This window comes from Papaver somniferum, chromosome 2, assembly GCF_003573695.1.
Source record: "Papaver somniferum cultivar HN1 chromosome 2, ASM357369v1, whole genome shotgun sequence".
In the NCBI taxonomy this organism is placed as follows: Eukaryota; Viridiplantae; Streptophyta; class Magnoliopsida; order Ranunculales; family Papaveraceae; genus Papaver; species Papaver somniferum.
Genome location: NC_039359.1, coordinates 85,908,343 through 85,927,432, shown reverse-complemented (window position 1 = coordinate 85,927,432; position 19,090 = coordinate 85,908,343). Strand labels below are relative to the sequence as shown.

General features: G+C 35.5%; 2 protein-coding genes and 1 non-coding gene across 4 annotated transcripts; 2 read left to right on the top strand and 1 right to left on the bottom strand.

Annotated features, from left to right (window-relative positions):
- The first annotated feature begins 1,858 nt into the window (after positions 1-1,858).
- On the top strand, positions 1,859-6,413 carry LOC113348278 (hydroxyphenylpyruvate reductase-like). Its single transcript, XM_026591991.1, has 2 exons — positions 1,859-2,445; positions 5,693-6,413. Exons 1-2 carry the CDS (start codon positions 2,023-2,025, stop codon positions 6,209-6,211), a joined length of 942 nt encoding a protein of 313 aa, XP_026447776.1. The 5' UTR covers positions 1,859-2,022; the 3' UTR covers positions 6,212-6,413.
- LOC113354806 lies at positions 3,291-3,382 on the top strand. The gene has a single exon (XR_003362020.1). It is a non-coding gene; the product is annotated as a small nucleolar RNA R44/J54/Z268 family (small nucleolar RNA).
- Positions 6,414-7,724: 1,311 nt separating the features above from the next.
- LOC113348277 (zinc finger BED domain-containing protein DAYSLEEPER-like) lies at positions 7,725-10,954 on the bottom strand. Of its 2 annotated transcripts, XM_026591989.1 has the most exons (4): positions 10,820-10,954; positions 10,032-10,271; positions 8,274-9,883; positions 7,725-8,163 (listed from the first exon to the last, which is right to left on the bottom strand). In XM_026591989.1, exons 2-3 carry the CDS (start codon positions 10,074-10,076, stop codon positions 9,293-9,295), a joined length of 636 nt encoding a protein of 211 aa, XP_026447774.1. In that variant the 5' UTR covers positions 10,077-10,271; positions 10,820-10,954; the 3' UTR covers positions 7,725-8,163; positions 8,274-9,292. The 2 variants fall into 2 exon arrangements, with proteins under 2 accessions (XP_026447774.1, XP_026447775.1); XM_026591990.1 differs by having other exon boundaries at positions 10,032-10,948.
- Between the last annotated feature and the right edge of the window lie 8,136 nt (positions 10,955-19,090).

Below are 19,090 nucleotides of genomic sequence, written 5' to 3'. Positions count from 1 at the left end.
AGAATAATCACAATTAATGAGAGCTTTATCACAACGACTAATAAATCTTATGCGCCGAGGAGTCAAGTTTCTCCAATAATCACAAACAGATATTGTAAAGTCACGAATCATAGTATCTAAAGAAGCTTTCAATGGAATACCATCCCCTTTGTAGTATACAACAACATAACAACTGGGTAGGGCCATACTGAACCTGAAAAATGAACACACACACATAAAATAGTTCATTATTGGAATGCAGCTGAAACAAAATAGCTTCATTTAATAACATTCTAACAAAATAAAGAGTTCATTCCACGAATGAAGCCTTAAACAGAATGATCTCATTCATTAACATCCTAACAGATAAACAAAGCAGCAACAGTACTTCTTCCATGACAAAAAAAAGAAAAGTTCATTCTCGGAATGAAGCCTTGATAGAATGACTTCATTCGTTAACATCCTAACAGATAAACAAAAGCACCAACAATACTTATTCCATGACAAAAGAAGAGATCATTCTCGAAATGAAGCCTTAACAAAATAAGGATTCTTAACAGAACAACACTAATAGATTCTTCCTTAAACAAAATAAAGAGTTCATTCCAAGAAATGAAGCCTTAACAGAATAAATATTCTTAACACAACATCACTAATATATTCTTCCTTAAACAAAATAAAGAGTTCATTCCAACAAATGAATCCTTACCAGAATTACTTCATTTCGTTAACATCCTAAAAAAGAAAAAAAAAAACAAAGCACCAATAGTACTTATTCCATGGTAAAAGAAGAGTTCATTCTTGGAATGAAGCCGTAACGCTATTAATAGTTTCTTCCTTAACAAAATAAATAGTTCATTCTAACAATTGAAACCTTAACAAAACGACTTCATTCATTCTAATCAAAGAAAAACTTAGCTGATCTATAATTCAAGGAAAGGATTAGCGTGAAAACTCACCAGCAACAAGAACAATTCAAAATCAAACTCCAAAAAAAATACCGATCTACGAATCTGTAATTCCAAAAAATCAACTCCAATCAAATCAATCTTCACTTCAAAAAAAGTCTCGAATCAAATCTTCAAAAATGCCTCGAATCAAATCTTCGAATCAAATCTCCTGTAATCAAAATCTCGAATCAAATTCACTCCAAATCAAAACACCGTAATCAAATTCACTCTGTAATCAAATCAATCTTCATAACCAAGTCAATCTGCTGTAAATCGAATCGATCTTGGTATCAAAAACGAAATCGAGGAAGATTTTGTAAACCCTAGAAGAAGAAAAAATCTGCAGCAAAAGAAGAAAAACGAAATCGGAGTAGGAGAGAGAAAATTTTATTGAACCTGAAATTTATTGTTGTTGTTTCTTGTTTATATATGTCGTTAAAAGGACCAAACAATAAAATTTATGACCAAAAGATAATTTTTGCACGTGCAGGGATATTTTGGTAACAGAAAAAGAATATTCCGTGTGGTTGGACAAAACCTTAGGACCAAACTATAATTTATATTGCCAAAATGGACCAAACAGACAATTGGCTAGGTCAATTGGACTATACTCTATCTAATATATTATTCCTAGGACTATATGGTATTTCCTTGTATTTATTAATTGTAGGTTCATCCGTATCCGAGCTGTCGATCACGCATCCATTAGACGCTCGATTACTGACATTAAACACCGTATATTAAATTGGATGCGGGTGAGGCTAAAACCTAACCAATCCGGACCCGGACCATGTTGAGCCGAGCACATATTTCACCCAAATGAGAAGCTACCTCAGTTGCATATACCCGGTCCCAAGCCCATTTACTCTTACAAATATCGATCACAAATTCCAATTCGCAAGCACCACCACCGTGTCACACTCACACTGTCACCAACTGAGTGAGATAAATCAAAATCTCCGAAATCAGTGGGGGCATTTAAGTGAGGTCACACAAGAATCCTTGCCAACCATATCATCAAACAAACACTAGAAAACTTCTGAACCCTAAAAGATAATACCTAATCCTACCTCATCATCATCATCTTCTAGAAATGGAAGCCATTGGAGTTCTAATGACCTGTCCAATGTCAACACCTCTAGAAGAAGAACTTGATAAGAAATTCAAGCTTTTCAGGTTCTGGAATTACCCTGATAAGGTTGATTTCTTGAAACAAAATTCTAATTCAATTAGAGCTATAGTAGGAAATGCTACTGCTGGTGCTGATGCATCATTGATTGATTCATTACCTAAATTGGAAATCATATCAAGTTTTAGTGTTGGTTTAGATAAGATTGATTTGGGTTATTGTAAGCAGAAAGGTATTAGGGTTACTAATACACCTGATGTATTGACTGAAGATGTTGCTGATATTGCTATTGGTTTGATTTTGGCTACTTTGAGGAGGATTTGTGAGAGTGATCAGTATGTCAGGAAGGGATTGTGGAAATTGGGTGATTTCAAAATGACTACAAAGGTTCGGGTTTTTATCTTCAAATTCTTTAATCCCTTTGATTTGTTTCTTTTAGTCAAAAATGAAAATACCTTTGGTGGAATTATGTAGTTCTCTTGTCTGTATTTTGTTATTCACTCTATGAAAATCTTTGACCCACCCATTAATCATAGCTTATTGATAGTCCGATATGTGAACTAATCAGGTAGTTGGTAAAATGAATGAACAACTGTTCCGTAGCGACAATCATCTTTTTGCAGTCTAATTCTCATTCTTATTCAATAGGATTCCACTTGTTTTCTGTTTTGAATATAACTGAATGAATGTGTGTCCTAGATGTGAACTAGTCAGGTCTTGATCTCACAAATGGCTTATTGAAAGGAGTGTGAGTTTGACAAGTTTGATTACACGTACACTGCCTCTTACTTATACTTTGATGCACTGCCACTATGTTGGAAATATTCGTTTTTGTTCCTCCATGTTTTGTTTATTGCAGTATTCCTATGGTCGTTTCTAATATACTATTTATTATTTTGCATTTTCTCAGCATTTCGCATCTTAATTGTGAAATCTGGTATCATTACTATTTAGTCATTGTCACGGCCTTCTTTGTTGAGTACTTGATGCACCTTTATCAGTCGGTGTATACTGTAAGAAAGATAAGAATAAGAGAGAAAAGATAGACTATATTATGCTTGATAGGTTTTGACAATTTGCTGTTAGAAATGCCATACCTTAAGGAGGTCATATTTCAGTGTGTGTGTTCATCATTCATCCAACAAATAATTTAACCGAATCTTACAAAAACCTTACTTTGTTCCTTCATCTACTTTGTCTTCTCTTCGGAGATTGCTTTTTCTTCTCTTAACTTTGCAAGTGATGATAAAAGAGATGGGGACATGGAAATCCTTTCTGAGAAAAAATGAATGTTGATTCGTCTTTGGAATCTCTGTGATGCATATATTTCAATCAATGATATCAATTTTGAGCTTAGATTTATTTATTGTAGAATTTTGTTGAAACAAGTGATTTTAAAACAGAGACAAAAGAAATCGATTTAGGGATATTAGAATTTTGACGCTCTTGGAAATGTCTCTCATACATTTTGTGAAACACCTGGGGATTTTTCAGATAGGTTTCGATTGGATAAGAAACTTCAAATCTTTTTGCATGAATTGAAAAAAGAATCGTAGCTTATAATGTTTGTGCAATGCTTGTCCTGGCTGATTGTGTTTGTGCTTCTTTACAAGTGCCTATGTGGTTCGAAACATGGTTTAACAAGGAGTTCTGGGGCGCTCCTTTTTTCGCCTCAGCCCCAAAACACACTGATGCGTCCGCATCGGATATAGGTTTTGTATTTAAAAAAACATCTCGGCTTTAAAGCCGAAAAAGTAATTAAAAACCCTCAAACTATTTTAAGAAGTTACTTCGCCAACTGTTGAGTATGCCACTCAAGGCAGCTAGATAATCTACAAAAAAAAGCCAACGTTTCAATAAGGCTTCAAAGCATAGCTAGGAGAGCATATTACCAAATTGCTTTTTGAAACATTGATTCTAAATATACTTCGCTTAAACAGCTCGGAACACACCTAGAGCTGAGGTACTAATCACTGATTTCGCTTATATTTCATCGTGAAATTTTGTTCTGGGTCTGGGTTATGTACTTATGTTATTTATTTCCTTGTACTTTTAGGTATTTGCTTGTGATTATGTGTTTGATTTAGTCTCTTCAGGAATTACGTTGGAATAAAATATCATGTGTATCACTTCTTTTCAGCTGGTGATTGTAGTTTTTGTAGAGCCATTATTTGGCTAAACCAACTTGTGATTATATAATTGAGATAGAACTTCAATGCATTGTATACATGTATTGACAGACTAATGGTGATGATTAGTTTGTTACATGTCACTATCACCAGGCATGTATGGTTCATCTACATTCCTGTCTAATAACTTGTTTCTATTTTTACATTCCTTGATAAATTTTCCAAAACTCCATCTTATTCGTTATGTAGGTAAAATTGGATATAGTACGACACTTTTAGTGGTTTGACCTATTTTTCATCTCATTTTTTACTTCACTTTGAGAAGTTTATAGGGCTAAACTATTCTTGCCAACCATTGTGGATCACTAGATACTTTGCAGAATTTTTGAGTGTAACATATTCGACTACGAGTCAACTTCCTCTATTGACGATGTGCATTGCCTACACGTGTCTTATTTATTCTTTGACTCACTTCTGTGTTGGAAGAGTTTGTTTTTCTTTCGCCATATTTTATTTATAAAACTACTCATATGTGGTTATCGGCTTATCGCTCATAAAGTACTTTTCACTATATTACATCTACACAGTCATAAGAATGTATTCTTTTGACATTGCATGTACACAGAATTGCTTAGGGATCCCTTTTTAACAGAAAAATCTGTGAACGCGAAAAAGCTAGTATTATATTTGCTTTAAGACATATCATTTGCATATTGAAACTTACTAGTCAAAATCCCCTACCAAGATGTGAAGAAAGCATACTATTATCAAACATGGGATTAAACTCAATTGGATTTGTTCTGCTCGGTTATTAGTAGACAATGACGCTGCACCCATCTCAATTATAGGTCTCTTATCTACTGCAACAAGGGTTTTTCATTTGAACTCTATATAATGATAACTTTGGCTATAAGAGACCTATGATTGAGATGGGTGAAGCGACATTGTCCACCGAAGAGCGAGCGAGATTAATCCATTCAAGTTTACATCCAAAGTTTGGTTAAAGTCATGCCTCCTTCATATTTGGCTGCTAAGTTTCAATCTGAAATGATATGTCTTAATGCAAATGTAGTAGCTTTCTCGTGTTGATTAGTTTTCTGTTAACAAAGGATTCCTAAGCATTTCGGTGTACATGCAATTTCAAAAGAAGGCCTCTTATTGCAATATCTGTCATCATTGCTTTTTAGTCCTTGGTCTTTTCTGATTCCAATGTGAATTAAATATAATCGTGTTATCCTGCCTTGTTTGTTGACAACTTGATGCACCTGAAGTTATCTTGATTAGTTTAATGTGGTACACTTAAAAGGGTGTGTAAGAGAGAAAAAGGATAATTTTTACTATGCTTGATAGGTTTTGGCATTTTGCTACTGCGCACACACACACTCTTTCGGATGCCATCTTAGTTTTTTGCTGTTAAAGTGATTGCTTTAGCGGAAGAAAGTCATATCTTAAACTTTTACAGAAATCTTACGTTGTTCTTCGTCTACTTTGCCTTCTGCTTGCAGTTCTCTGGCAAAAGGGTGGGCATCTTGGGTTTGGGAAGAATTGGTTTAGCAATTGCCAAGAGAGCGGAAGCTTTCAGTTGCCCTATAAGTTACTACTCCCGAAATGAAAAACCCAACACAACATACAAGTATTATTCAAACGTCATGGACTTAGCATCAAACTGTGATATCCTCGTGGTTGCTTGTCCACTCACAGCAGAAACTCGTCACATTATCAATCGTGAAGTGATGAATGCATTAGGTCCCAAGGGAGTCCTCATCAACATCGGCCGCGGCCCTCATGTCGACGAACCCGAGCTTGTTTCTGCATTGGTCGAAGGCCGGTTAGGTGGTGCAGGTCTTGACGTATTCGAAAATGAACCCGAGGTACCAGAAAAGCTATTTGCACTCGATAATGTCGTGCTGCAACCACATGTTGGAAGTGGCACATTCGAAACTCGTGCTGATATGGGGAATCTCGTAATTGGGAATTTGGAAGCTCATTTCCTGAACAAACCTTTGTTAACTCCAGTTGTTTGAGGTGGAGAATGTGTTGCCAGTGTTGGTATTGATAGTCTTGTGTTTCAGGTCAAGAAACTATTATCATCTTGGAATGAAAATTCCTGATAAATAATCATTTATGGGAAACTAAAAGACCTGTTCTACTTGTAAATTGTTAGGGTATGACTTGAACTTTTTAGCTGATAATTATTTTAGGTATGCCTTAAATTTTCTAACTCAACATCGAACTTGGTTTCTTTTGACAACATATGCAAGTAGCCCAATCCTTTTTGAACATCTTCATCACTTCTTTTTTTTGATGCAAAAAGAACATCTTCATCACTGCTCGGAAGAATTTATTTCTTCTTAAATTATTTTCGGCAAAAGAAATATAATAACATGTTTGGATACCAGAAACAGACATTTACTGCTAGAACCAAACAAGCAATTAGTATCACTTTTTTTATCAACTAAAATTCTTAACTCATAATCCTGGGAATTCTTAACTCATAATCCTAGGAATCTAGAATCCAATTGTCCTCCCAAACAAACTAGGCCTTCACATCGGCCGGTCGGTCCGGCTTTTTGATGATACCGACCACCGAGCCGACCAGGTGCCGGTTCTCAAATTTGAAACCGAGGCCGAGCCGACCACTACTTGGTTCGGTTTTAAACCGATCCGAGTCGGCTCAGTTCGGCTCCGGTTTTAAACCGTGTCAGACCTGTAAAAAATAACAACTTATATTCCTACAGTTTTCCTGCTAATTTTACCCGTTGTTCCCTGCCACTAGGGCTGCACATGGGCGGGTATGGGCGGGTATAAGCTAAAACCAACCTCGCACCCACAGACTGCGGGTTTTTTTTTCATAACCAACCCCGCACCCACAAACAGCGGGCGGGTTTTGTTACCCGCCCGCTACGGGTTGGGCGGGTATGGGTTTAAACGGGTTTAAACCCGCTTTATATTCAAGTATTTAGAGTAACTTCTATTCTCCTTGATTAAGTGAGAAAAAAAAACCAAAACCCCCAAAATATTCATATCTAGGAAGTTCACAGATGAAGATTAAGTGTTGAATCTGTTGATTTTTCGATTGTTGTCGATTTCTGGTGAAGATTCGAAGTTGTTGTTGTCGATTTCTGGTGAAGATTTCTGGTAATTGTCGTTCGTAGGTGAAGAAGAAGAACTGAGGAGGAAGAAGAGGAGAGGCCGAACAGAGAGAAGAGTGTAGAAAGTGAATGAGGGTGAAGAGTGTAGAAAGTGAATGAGGGTTATCAATTATCCTATCTACTAGTATTAGGGTTTCATAATGGACGACTAGGATTAGTTTTATCTAATGATATATAATCTGCGGGTTTTTTGGGCGGGTATTAGCTTAAACCAACCTCGCACCCACAGACAGCGGGTTTTCTTTTTTCATAACCAACCCCGCACCCATAACGGGCGGGTATGGATTAAAAACCCACGGATTTAGCGGGTACGGGTGGGTTTGGGTATCGTGGGCGGGTCTTGTGCCGCCCTACCTGCCACAACCATTCATACAGCATTCAAACATAACAACATAAACATAATTAACATAAGTTCTTTAAAACCAAGTACCAACTAACATAATTACATAAACTGATATAAACCTGAACTTAAAGTCTGACATAAACATAAACTGATATAAACTTGAACTTCAAAATAAAATTACTGCAACTCTGCAAGTCTGCAAGAGTACTGCAATCATCCAACTACTCAAGTTCTTGAAGACCAAGTGACCAGCACACAACGACTGCATATGTACATAACTACCAAAGGAAAGTAGTGTTCAAAGATTAGATTAACATAAAGTGTTAAAAGTAAACCAACACTTCCATTCCATAGACCATAGTTCCTTTCTATATCAAGTCTGCAACAAGATGTCAAGATCTGAACTTCAACAATCATCTTCATTAGTCAAGCATCATTGGATCATCAAACTCCTCTGGTACTGGATAAGCACCCAATATTGCTGCACAGGAAATACTTAAGTTAATAACAAATTTAAATTGACAAGTAAAGAAACAAACAGACAAAGAAAAAAAAAACCAACAGATTACAATATAAGTTATATAACATTACCTTCCTCAATGCTTGAGCAATCATCTGGTACATAGTCCGATAGAAGATCAAGAGCAATTGGCTTTTGTAGCCAGTTTTGGGTGCATATCAATGCTTCAACTGTCCTAGGAGATAAAGAGCTTCTCCAAGGACTAAGCACACGCTTTCCAGTGCTAAAAGCTGATTCAGAAGCTACAGAAGACACCGACATTGCTAGTATATCCTTCGCCATATACGAGAGTACCTTATACTTGGTACTACTGCTTTGCCACCAAGCCAAAATGTCAAAATCAGTGCCACTTTATTCTTCTTCAAATTCAAATTCCTCTAACAAACGAGAGTGGCACTGATTTTGACATTTTGGCTTGGTGAACAAAATGTCACCAAGCCACTAGTACTATTGCTTTGCCACCAAGCCAAAATGTCAAAATCAGTGCCACTTTATTCTTCTTCAAATTCCTCTAACAAACGAGAGTAATTTGACATTTTGTTCTTCAAATTCCTCTAGTGTTTCTGGAGCTTGACATACGAGATTTCTGCAGCTCAAGCTCCAGTGCCACTAGTGTTTCTGCAGTTCAAGCTCCAGTTGTTGTGCAAGAACAAAATCAGTGCCACTTAATCCAGTTATACTTGGATTAAACCAACTCATTTAATCCTTCAACACCAACTTGGTTTCTTTTATGCCTTTTCTTCCTTGAGTTAAGCATGGCCTCAATGCTTTGTTCTTGCACAACAACTGGAGCTTGAACTGCAGAAACACTAGTTGAACTTTCACCAACAACTGCATATGAAGATTTGTACTCTTCAAAAAGTCTGACCATATCTTCTTTAACCTTCTTCATAACTCTATCAACCATGTATTGATTTTTCTCATACAAGCATTCAAGAACAAATTCCAACCCTTTCTCCTTCTCTCTTGGATCCAACAATTGCGCAAAGAACAAAGCAGAATTCATGTCTTCATAAGAACCCCAATACTTATTATACTTAGCAAACATAATTTCAGCCATATTTCTAACCAAAGCATCAGAACCATTATCTCAGAATGTATGCGTAATAACTTGAGTAGCAGCAGAAAATCTAACAGTAGCATCAAAGAATACCTTTAAGCACTTCACCAGACTTCTCGCATAACTCCAATCTTCAGCATAAGGAGCATGGTGACGACGCTGTTTCTTCTTCTTTTTCTTCATCTTATTCTTGCCTTTTGGATCAGTATCAACATCCATCTCAGATTCAGAACTCGATGAATAACTGAAAGTTAAGTATTCCATGGAACTAGCCAGCACAAGAAGAGCTTCATGACCAGGTAAAGCATCAGTATGAACTTCTTCAAAAATGTACTTCTTCTTGTAGTCTCTATCATACTTCTCCAACCTTTTAAAAGCTCTTTCATACTTCTCAGCAGCCTCTAACATCAAGAATGTACTATTCCATATTGTCTTGCAGTCTAAGATTATTCCTTTATTGCAGTCAATCTTCTCCAGTGAACAACAATGCTTAAACTTTTCCCATCTAGCTGGAGAACCAGTAACATACTTCACAACTGACCTAATCCTTGCGATTGACTTGTTATAGAGCTTCACTGCATCTTTTATAACCAAAGCAAGCACATGGGAAGCACACTTAACCTATTATAAGAATGAAAATACAAGAAATATTAGCAATCATAAGTAAACAGAAATTAAGAACACTTAAATACTTGTATGAACAATCAAAAGTAAATACAAATGAACATTTATATTAAAAGTTTAAACTACAACAAAAGAGAATTCGTACATGCAAGTATTCAGTCCTTTCAGTTGCTCCAGTCCAACCAATCATTGTTTGCTTTAAATAGTCGATGACAAGAGTATTAGCACTGACATTATCCAAAGTGACACCAAAGACATCTTCAAGCCCCCCAATCTAACAAGCACTTCTCCAACATCTTACCTATTGCAGTACCTGTATGACCTTTCACTTGGCAAAACAAAATAATTCTCTTTTGCAACTTCCAATTGTGATCAACATAGTGAACTGTGACACATATATAATTGAAGTTATTGGGTGAAGTCCATGTATCAGTGGTCAAAGAAACCCTCTGTTTGGATGCCTTGAAGTATTCTTTCAAAAGTTTTTTTCCATCCATGTATATTATCAACATATCCCTATCAATAGTCATGAGGCCAGGGACTTTGAATCTAGGTTCCAACATCTCACTAGTAGACTAGTAGTTCATACATCTCCATAAAACAAGACCCCAAATCATACATCTCTAGTAGTTCAAATATCAGAGTTACAAACATGAAACATCAGTATATCCACAAAGAGGAAACAAACCCAGTGAGCAAAAATAAGACACAAATACATAAAACAAGACCCCAAATCAAAACCCCAAACCGAAACCCCCAAAATCTGAACTAAAAACAAGAACCCTAATTCATAAATCTAAGATTTCATTCAAAATAATCAAAAATCCGTAACAAGAACCCTAAAAACAAGTTACAACCACAGATTCACAGAAAGAAATATCAAATGAAGAAGACAAGGAAATGAAAAGGAATCGCTGATGAGTGATGACTTACAGTTACTGAGTTACTTGTTGTTGTATTTGTTGATCATGGATGAGGAAGAAGAAGCAATCGCCTATTCGCCTGTGACTGAGAGAGTGAGATGAAGAAGAAGAAGCGGCCGCTAAACCTAGAGAAACTGAGAGAAACTGTAAAGAAAAAAGAAATGAAATGATCTGAAAAGAGAACTTATATAGGTAGGGTTATCAAAATGGAGGGTCAGGATTAGGAATAGGTATAGAAATCAAAGGATGCTATTAGTCGGTGTTATATGGCTCGGCTCGGCCGGCTTTTTGGGTGATACCGTGAGCCGAGCCGACTGTACCTAGGTTTTGAATTTTTGTACCGTGGCCGGCCGGAGGTCAGTCGGTATGGCTCGGTTCTGGCGGTTCCGGCCAGGTTTCTCGGCACGGTCGGTTTCCTGTGCAGGTCTAAAACAAACACACCCTATCCCTTATTTCATTAAAACCTTACTGAAAACTTTACTCTCTCTACTACCAAAAATTCCCATATCATCAGACGAACCCTAAATTTCTTCTCGCTGTAAATATCTGTCATTCGTTAATGGGAACTTCAATCATCTTCCAAGAGACATTTTACTAGATATTATAACTCGTTTACCAACCGAATCCATTCTAGACTGCAAACTTGTTTGCAAGCCATGGAGGAACCTTGTTTCACATCATCCATCATTCTCCCAAATGCATTTAGCTCATCTTAATGATCACTCCGCTGTTGATTCTGGTAAGTTAAGTTTTCTTATCTCATCTAAGCAACAACTTTATTATTTTGAATACAATGAGAATAATGATGATCAGACACCAGTTTACAGTCTTAGGAGGTTCAAATTAACCCCTCCATTTACATCTCGTTATAAATTTATTGGATCTTGTAGTGGTTTAGTATGTCTGTATGGAGACAAAGATCATACTTATTGTATTTGTAACCCTATGACTAGAGAATATGTTCTTCTTACAGAAAGTAAGACAGATTGTGATGATCATTATAATGATTGTGCGAGCGGATTCGGTTACCTTCCTTCAACTAATGAATATAAAGTTGTTGAACTGTGTCCCTTGAAGGGAGGATCTTCTTTTACCGAGGTTGCGATATACACTCTTGGCAGTGGAAACGGTTGGGAAAATGTTGAGAGATGGAATTTTTCGAATTTACGTTGGAGATGGTGTCTTTGTGAATGGAGTGTTGCATTGGGTGGAACTAGGAGGAATGTTGTGGACCTTCAATTTGAACGAAGACACGTTTGAATGTCTTGCAACACCTCCTTTACCGCAAGTTTTGTGGCGTGGTCGTACTCTGTCAATTGGTGTTACTACTGTTGGTATTTCATATTACAGTGTCGGGTATTACTGTCATATAACCAGGAGCAGATGTTTTGACATATGGCTACCACTACCAGTGGAACGTGATCCACTAGGTTGGAATAAAAAGTCCTTTTTTCGTGAACCACAACGTTGGAGTAAAAAGTGTAGTATTCCCAAAAGACAACCATTAGCCTTTACCAAGAGTGGCGGTGTTTTATGTTCCGGTGATAGCTTTCTTGGCATTTACGATGTAATAGCTTCAACCTGGGAAAGGCTTGTGGATATTAGTGCAGTTAGTCAAATATCCCCTCACAAGAACACCTTAGTCTCGCTGAAAGAATTAGGCGAAGAAGATATAAGAATAATGGAGTCTGCTGGAATTGAGGAGATAGAAAGCCATGATCTGCCGACAAAGGAGCTAGCATGATGAGATTCGTGGATAAACTTATTAACGGGTAATATTCCTTGATCTTCTGAAGTGATATTATATGTATTTATGTGAGTTTTAATATGAGATTACATAAAATTACATTATCTTAATGAGGATTACGTAAAGCTTACTGTTAGTCTGTTCTTATGCATCAATCCAACATTATGGGTTTTTTAGTAAAGTTGTACTGCTTTGTCGATGTGCAATTTGTTGCCCACTTGATTGTATTAAAATTGGAGAATATGTGAAGTCTAATAAGTATGTGGAAGAAAAATCGTGTAAAGTGAGAACTTTCACTCAGCAGTATGAGGGAGTCTATTTTGTTTTACTTCTTAGCATAATTGATTGATAATATTTGGAATCCAAATTTGCACTTACATGTTGTGTTTAGGTACAATCACTTTCATATCATAGAATTGGAAGTCTGAATAGGAAACAACACTAAAGTTTGTCATCATTCATCAGTAATTACGTATACAAGTAGGCAGAGTTCTGTGAGATAGCTATCAGGATCTATGTTTCAACTCTATTGCTATCCACACATTTGATGGTATATCATCATCAGTAAATAGTATGTAAGAACAATAGTACAAGCAGGTAGAGAGTTTTGTGAGATAGCTATCAGGATCTATGTTCATCCACACATTTCATGGTACATCCTCAGTTGTATCAATTTACTGTTTAAATAACTGTTGTTCAGTTAGATACCAATTTTCATCATTTGGAAATGATGTTTTTGTTTATCGTATCGTAGATTCTATTCTTTCTAGAGTTTTTAGTCGTATCCCTTGACTTATTTACTTGCAAATTGTCTTGCTCCTTCTGTTGTGGCCTTCATATGCTTTCTTTTACAATTTGTCATGAAAAGGTGTATAACTCCAATTTGTGTACATTTTGGATAACTTTAAAAATTCTCTTTATTTTTAGATTTAATTTTTCGTTTTCAACCTGAAGGTTCCAATTTGTATTTGGAAGTATATACAGTCAAAAGAATTAGCTAATGAATAACCTGTCGTAACTAAGATATAAAAGAAAAGTATACTTTGAGAATCGTACTATTGTTTTAGAAATATGACTGAGTACCATGTTTCATTACTTGATATACTATAACAACACTGCACATGAAGACCTCAAGAAGTCGTATTTTTGAGCTTGCAAAATTAACATTTTTGTCGCCTGTTGTGAAATTGGTAAGACCAAGATTAGCATAATTGATTGATTTGGAACCCAAATTTGCACCTATGCATGTTATGTTAAGGCACAATCAGTTTCATATCGAATTGGAAGTCTGAATAGGAAACAACACTGGAGTTTGTCATCATTCATCAGTAAATTTCGTAAGAACAATAGAGTCAAGTAGCAGAGTTGTGTGAGATAACTATCAGGATCTATGTATCAACTCTATTCCTACCTACAACCAAGTTAGTTGTTTTTCTACAAATGATGCAACGTTTTCATCTCCATTGCAAAGATCAATTCTCGCTAGGTACCTAACTCACCAGTACCAGGATGCAGTAACAAGATTTTGCCATCTTCTTTTAAATGGTCAAGTGTTTTTATAATTGTAGTTATCCGCATATGTCATGCCTACTCCTGCAGTTGTATCAGTTTTTTTTCGTATTGCTTAACTCTGAGATTCAGTTAGATCCCGAGTTGCATTGTTTTTCTAATTCATATTTTTTTTTGTTAATTCAGTTAGATCCCAATAGCCGATGGGGTGTCACCGAATCCGACACAATGGCAACAGATATATATATATATATATATTTTATTTTATTTTATTTTATTTTCCACCTTAGGAGATTATTGGTAACTTGCGCATTGATCTGCAAACAATGTCTAACCTGTAATGGTCGGTGTTATGTCTGTTGCATTCGGTTCTTGTAAAAGTACTTGCTTATTACCAGTTCCTTCATATGTCAAGTCAAATATGCTCGACTGACTAGTTCTCATTTCTGTTTCTGTTTTCCGTATGATATTCTTTGTTTTTTCCTGCACAAAAGCTTTAGTTTCTCAACATCGCAGCAGTAGTCATATTTTTATAAGAAGACTTATAACCGCATATTTCATGCCTACTTCTGCAGTTGTATCAGTTTTCTCATATTGTTTAGACTAGAAGTTTAGTTAGACCTCAAGTAAGCATTATTTTTTAACACATTAGTTGATGGGATGTCACGGAGTCCTTCTACAATGGCATCAAATATATGTTTTACTTTCTTTTCACCTTAAGAAGGTATCATCCAGTTCTGAAGGAGATCAGTAACTCTGACATAGTGATAAATTATTAGGAATTAAATATTGTGAATACATACAATTTCAGATAATGGGATTACATTGGCCGTGGCCCTCATTTTGACAAACCTTAGCTTCTTTCTGCAGTGGTCGAAGGATGGTTTGGTGGAGCATTTCTTGACATCTTCAAAAATGATCCTGAGGTGCCTGAAACTTCTACACTCAAAAATGTCGTGCTGCAAAGCGGCACATTTGAAACTGGTGGCTATGTTGGGAATCTTGTTATTAGGAATTTGGAAGATCACTTCCTGAACAAAACTTTGTTAACTCCAGTTGTTTAAAGTGTTGGTAATAGTTTGTGTTTCAGGTCGAGAAATTAGTTATTTTCTGATGATGAAACTTCTGACAAGGTAATTTTATTTATGGGAAACTAAAAGACCCATTCTATTGAAAAGGTTAGCCTTGTAAAGATAGTCTAGTTTATCTCTCAGTAGAACAATTTAAGAAGAACAAACGTAGATCAAAAAACTATTGCCGTCTTGGTGTAAAGCTATTAATTTCCACTATTACTCTTGACTCAAAAAGGAAAAATTGATGTCTCCAGTTTACGGAGAATCTATTACTCACAAACCAATACCTCTTGTTATTTGATGGACGTAACTGACTTCAACCATGAAGCTGAAGCACATTTCTCTGCAACATAATTTTTATGTCCAGAAAAAAGTTACACCAGGTTCTCCAGTAAAATAATCTACAATTTTCCTCGTCCTGATTTTTATCCATCAAGACACGAGACATTGCGGTTAAAAAAAAAGTTAGCTACAGGAGAACTTCGATAAATTAATCCGCGATAAATTAATAACTTCGTTAAAATAATATTTTTTGTCAGTCCCGACTTGGACCAGTGTATTAAATTTATAAGATAATAAAAGTTTTAAGTATTCAATAGGGCCCAACTGAAATATAGATTAATAATCATTATAATAGCATTACATTACTGGTGCCTTACTAAAACAAGATTCCAAAGTTCTTGTTTCTTATTCACATTTATGCAATGTTGGACATCATCTCTGATTTTTGTAATCTATTGAGGAGTTCAGGAGTGCCTTTTTCAAATTCTAGGAGGAAATCATTTAGCTTTACTATTGATAAGCTTGCTTCTTCACGAGAAACTGGCTTAACAACGTAACTATCATCCTCTAGTTCCTCTTTTTGGGGATTTGATACAACATTCCCAAGAAATTCTCCGTATGTACAAATTTCCGTAATGTTATCATTTTCACCTGGATAGTCTAGCAAAATGTCAATATTTATTTGATTACGGTGATACAACTCCTTGATTAGCAATCCAAGTTCATTAATACCTTCATCTTCGACGAGTTGTACATCTTCATTTTGTTGCGACCGAAGTTTACAATGTTAGGAAACCTTTAAGTTTAACATAAATATCTTATTTTATTTTTAAAACTTAAATTTAGAATGTTTCGATAATTTAATAACTTATTAATTTATCGATAAATTAATACTTCGCTAAATTGATAGAATTCGGTAGTCCCAACATTATTAATTTATTGAAGTTTTACTGTACATTCATTTCAAAGGAAAATATCAAACTCAATTGAGTAAAACTACCCACTTGGTCATATTTACCTTCTTATCTTCCTCACCTTAGAGCATCTCCAACAGTGGGTGCAAAAAATTCTACGTCATTAAGACCTTTATCTAGGAGATTTTACACATATAGTAAATATAGGACCCCTTGGTTAAAAATCTATCTCCAATAGTGAAGGATTTAATCCTTAGAATATTTTGTATGATAAATCTTAACCATTTATCTTAACTTTAACTAATTTCTAGGGGAAAAAAATAATTGAAAATATGACTTGGAGGTGCAAGTGAAGGTGTAAATAATACTTTTTTTAACACCTTCATATTTATTTTCAGGATCCAATCATTGGAGATGGATTAATGTTAATTGGGAGTCTAAAATCCTACGTGTCATGAAAAACAAAAAGATTCACCCTCTGTTGGAGATGCTCTTATTAATCAATATCGGTGAGTCTCACAACGCTTCCCCATCTTAATATAAAACCCGATTAGTGCCATTATTACAGTGATGACAACAATAATTAGCATCACTAGTCCTTTCTGATCTGAAACAACAGAAAACTTTCTCCTCACCATCAGAGCTTCCACAACCGCAAATGTCAAAAAAAGCTTGAAAGGGAAAAAAAAAAGCCAACCTCTACAGACATGTCTCAGGATTCCTAAAATTTAAATATAACTGGGCATTAATCTAGTTTCTGTTTATTTCTGTTTATATGGGGTTAAATATCCACACTAGAACACCGCTGCCACGATGGGAGGGCCGACCGAAGAAAAATGAAACAAATAATAATTTTCGTCGGTGGACACATTCTACCTTCGTTTCAGGAAAACGATATTTTCATAGTTTTATTTTGCTTATAATAATAGGTCAAATTGATAAAGTGATTACTTTTCCAAAAACAGAGGGAAATTGAAAAGGTGAAAGTATTTTTTTGCTGAAACGAAGTGAAAGTATCATTTTTCCTGAAACGGAAAATTATTCGACGCATAAACCAAAATATGGCTGCATAATGTGTTATGCATCCTTTGTGGCGGTTTGCATAATGGCTACGCATTGAATTTTCCAAAACTATGCCTATGATGAAGGTATCACTTTTTCTAAAACGGAAGGAGTACATCATTTATTAGTTGCAATGGAAAATTAGTTAGATGCATAAACCAAATATGGCTACATAAAGTATTATGTATCCTTTGTGGTGGTTTGCATAATGAATATACATATAATTTTCTAAAATTGTGCCTAAAATGATAAATACCTCCAAATTTTTTGTAAAAATTCTAAATTTTATATTGTTGTTCGTACTCATTGCATATATTTTTTTATAACCTTTCAAAAGAGATAAAATTTGTAAAATTCTAAAGCACGGATTTATAGATATGTTATATTAAAGTTTGGTTGCCAATTATACCCCTAAGAGCAACCACGGTCACGATCAAATCTGGGAACTATACCCAAATTTGGTTCGAAAGCGAGCCGTAGTGGAAGTGACTAAAGCTATATATAGTGTGGAAAACTAGGGTTTGAGACTAAATGTAGTCGTTGACCCAGACCAAATTAACATATAGTGGGGCGTAGGTATTAAGAGCGTGTGAGGATAGGCGTTAGTATAGTGAACGTTTCAGTCCAGGCGTGAGTATAATTAACGTATGAGAGCGGAGCGGAGGTGAAAATGAACGTTTCAATGGGACGCACTTATAAAGTACGCCAGTAAAAACGCATGCAATACCCACGTCCCATACATACGTTCATAATATCCTCGCCTCACTGTTGTACGCTCATTATACTTACGTTCAATTTGAGGCGTTATTATATCGTTCGCCCCACTAAATTTTAGTCTTTCACCGTTGTAGTTCACCTCCACGATACCCTTTTTTTTTAAGCTTTTGGTATGACTTTTAGTATTTAGTCCCCTCCATCACTGTGGTTGCTCTAAAGAATATGATACACAAGGAGTTATAGTAATTGGACTAAAAGGGAGGGATATTTTGGTATTATCAAGTGCACACTACCAAAATCTTTTTATGAAATGAGAACTTTGCTGATTCATCCAGGAAGCCCGAATAGGTTTATCCTGTAGTCAAGCGCCAAATCACGGTTACCAGGAGGTCCAAAAAACATTTGAAAAAGGTAAGATTACATGACTACCCTCACTACTCACGTTTGGACGGTTGTACTCATTCTTTTTCTTTATTTTTTCAGACAAAAATCTTCATTGTTTTCATCTACAGATGAGAACTTTTCCTTCTTTCTCAATCAACACCACCAACAACAAAATCAAATAAAAAACCCCATACTTAATCATCTCTAAAATCGATTATTAGGAGCAACAAAAACCAAAATCTCTAATCAATCTTGTTCAACAAACCCTAATTCCAATTTCAGCAACCCTAACAATTCCAGTAAATTTTGAAACTGAAAAAAAATGGTTATCAATCGAAGAATAAACAAACAATTAAAGAAGTAATTGTAGAAAAAACTCCTTCACCAGCAAAAACCAACAGGAAATCTTCCCAATCTATTACTCCTCCATCAAAAAAGGTAAATATTTGTCGCTGGTTTTCTGGTTTTTGTTGTAAACATATAAATATTTATTGTTGGTAGTGTATTCAAATGATATGTAGTGTATTTAAATGATATTGAGATACTGATATGTAGTGTATTCAAATTGTTATGTAGTGTATTCAAATGATACT

Bases quoted from the DNA above. Each gene is read 5' to 3' on its own strand.
- LOC113348277 (XM_026591989.1), bottom strand. From the start codon at position 10,076: ATGATTGGTTGGACTGGAGCAACTGAAAGGACTGAATACTTGCAT. The intron at 9,884-10,031 runs GTACGAATTCTC...TTCTTATAATAG, and splicing joins AAAGGACTGAATACTTGCAT to GTTAAGTGTGCTTCCCATGT.
- LOC113348278 (XM_026591991.1), top strand. From the start codon at position 2,023: ATGGAAGCCATTGGAGTTCTAATGACCTGTCCAATGTCAACACCTCTA. The intron at 2,446-5,692 runs GTTCGGGTTTTT...TTCTGCTTGCAG, and splicing joins ATTTCAAAATGACTACAAAG to TTCTCTGGCAAAAGGGTGGG.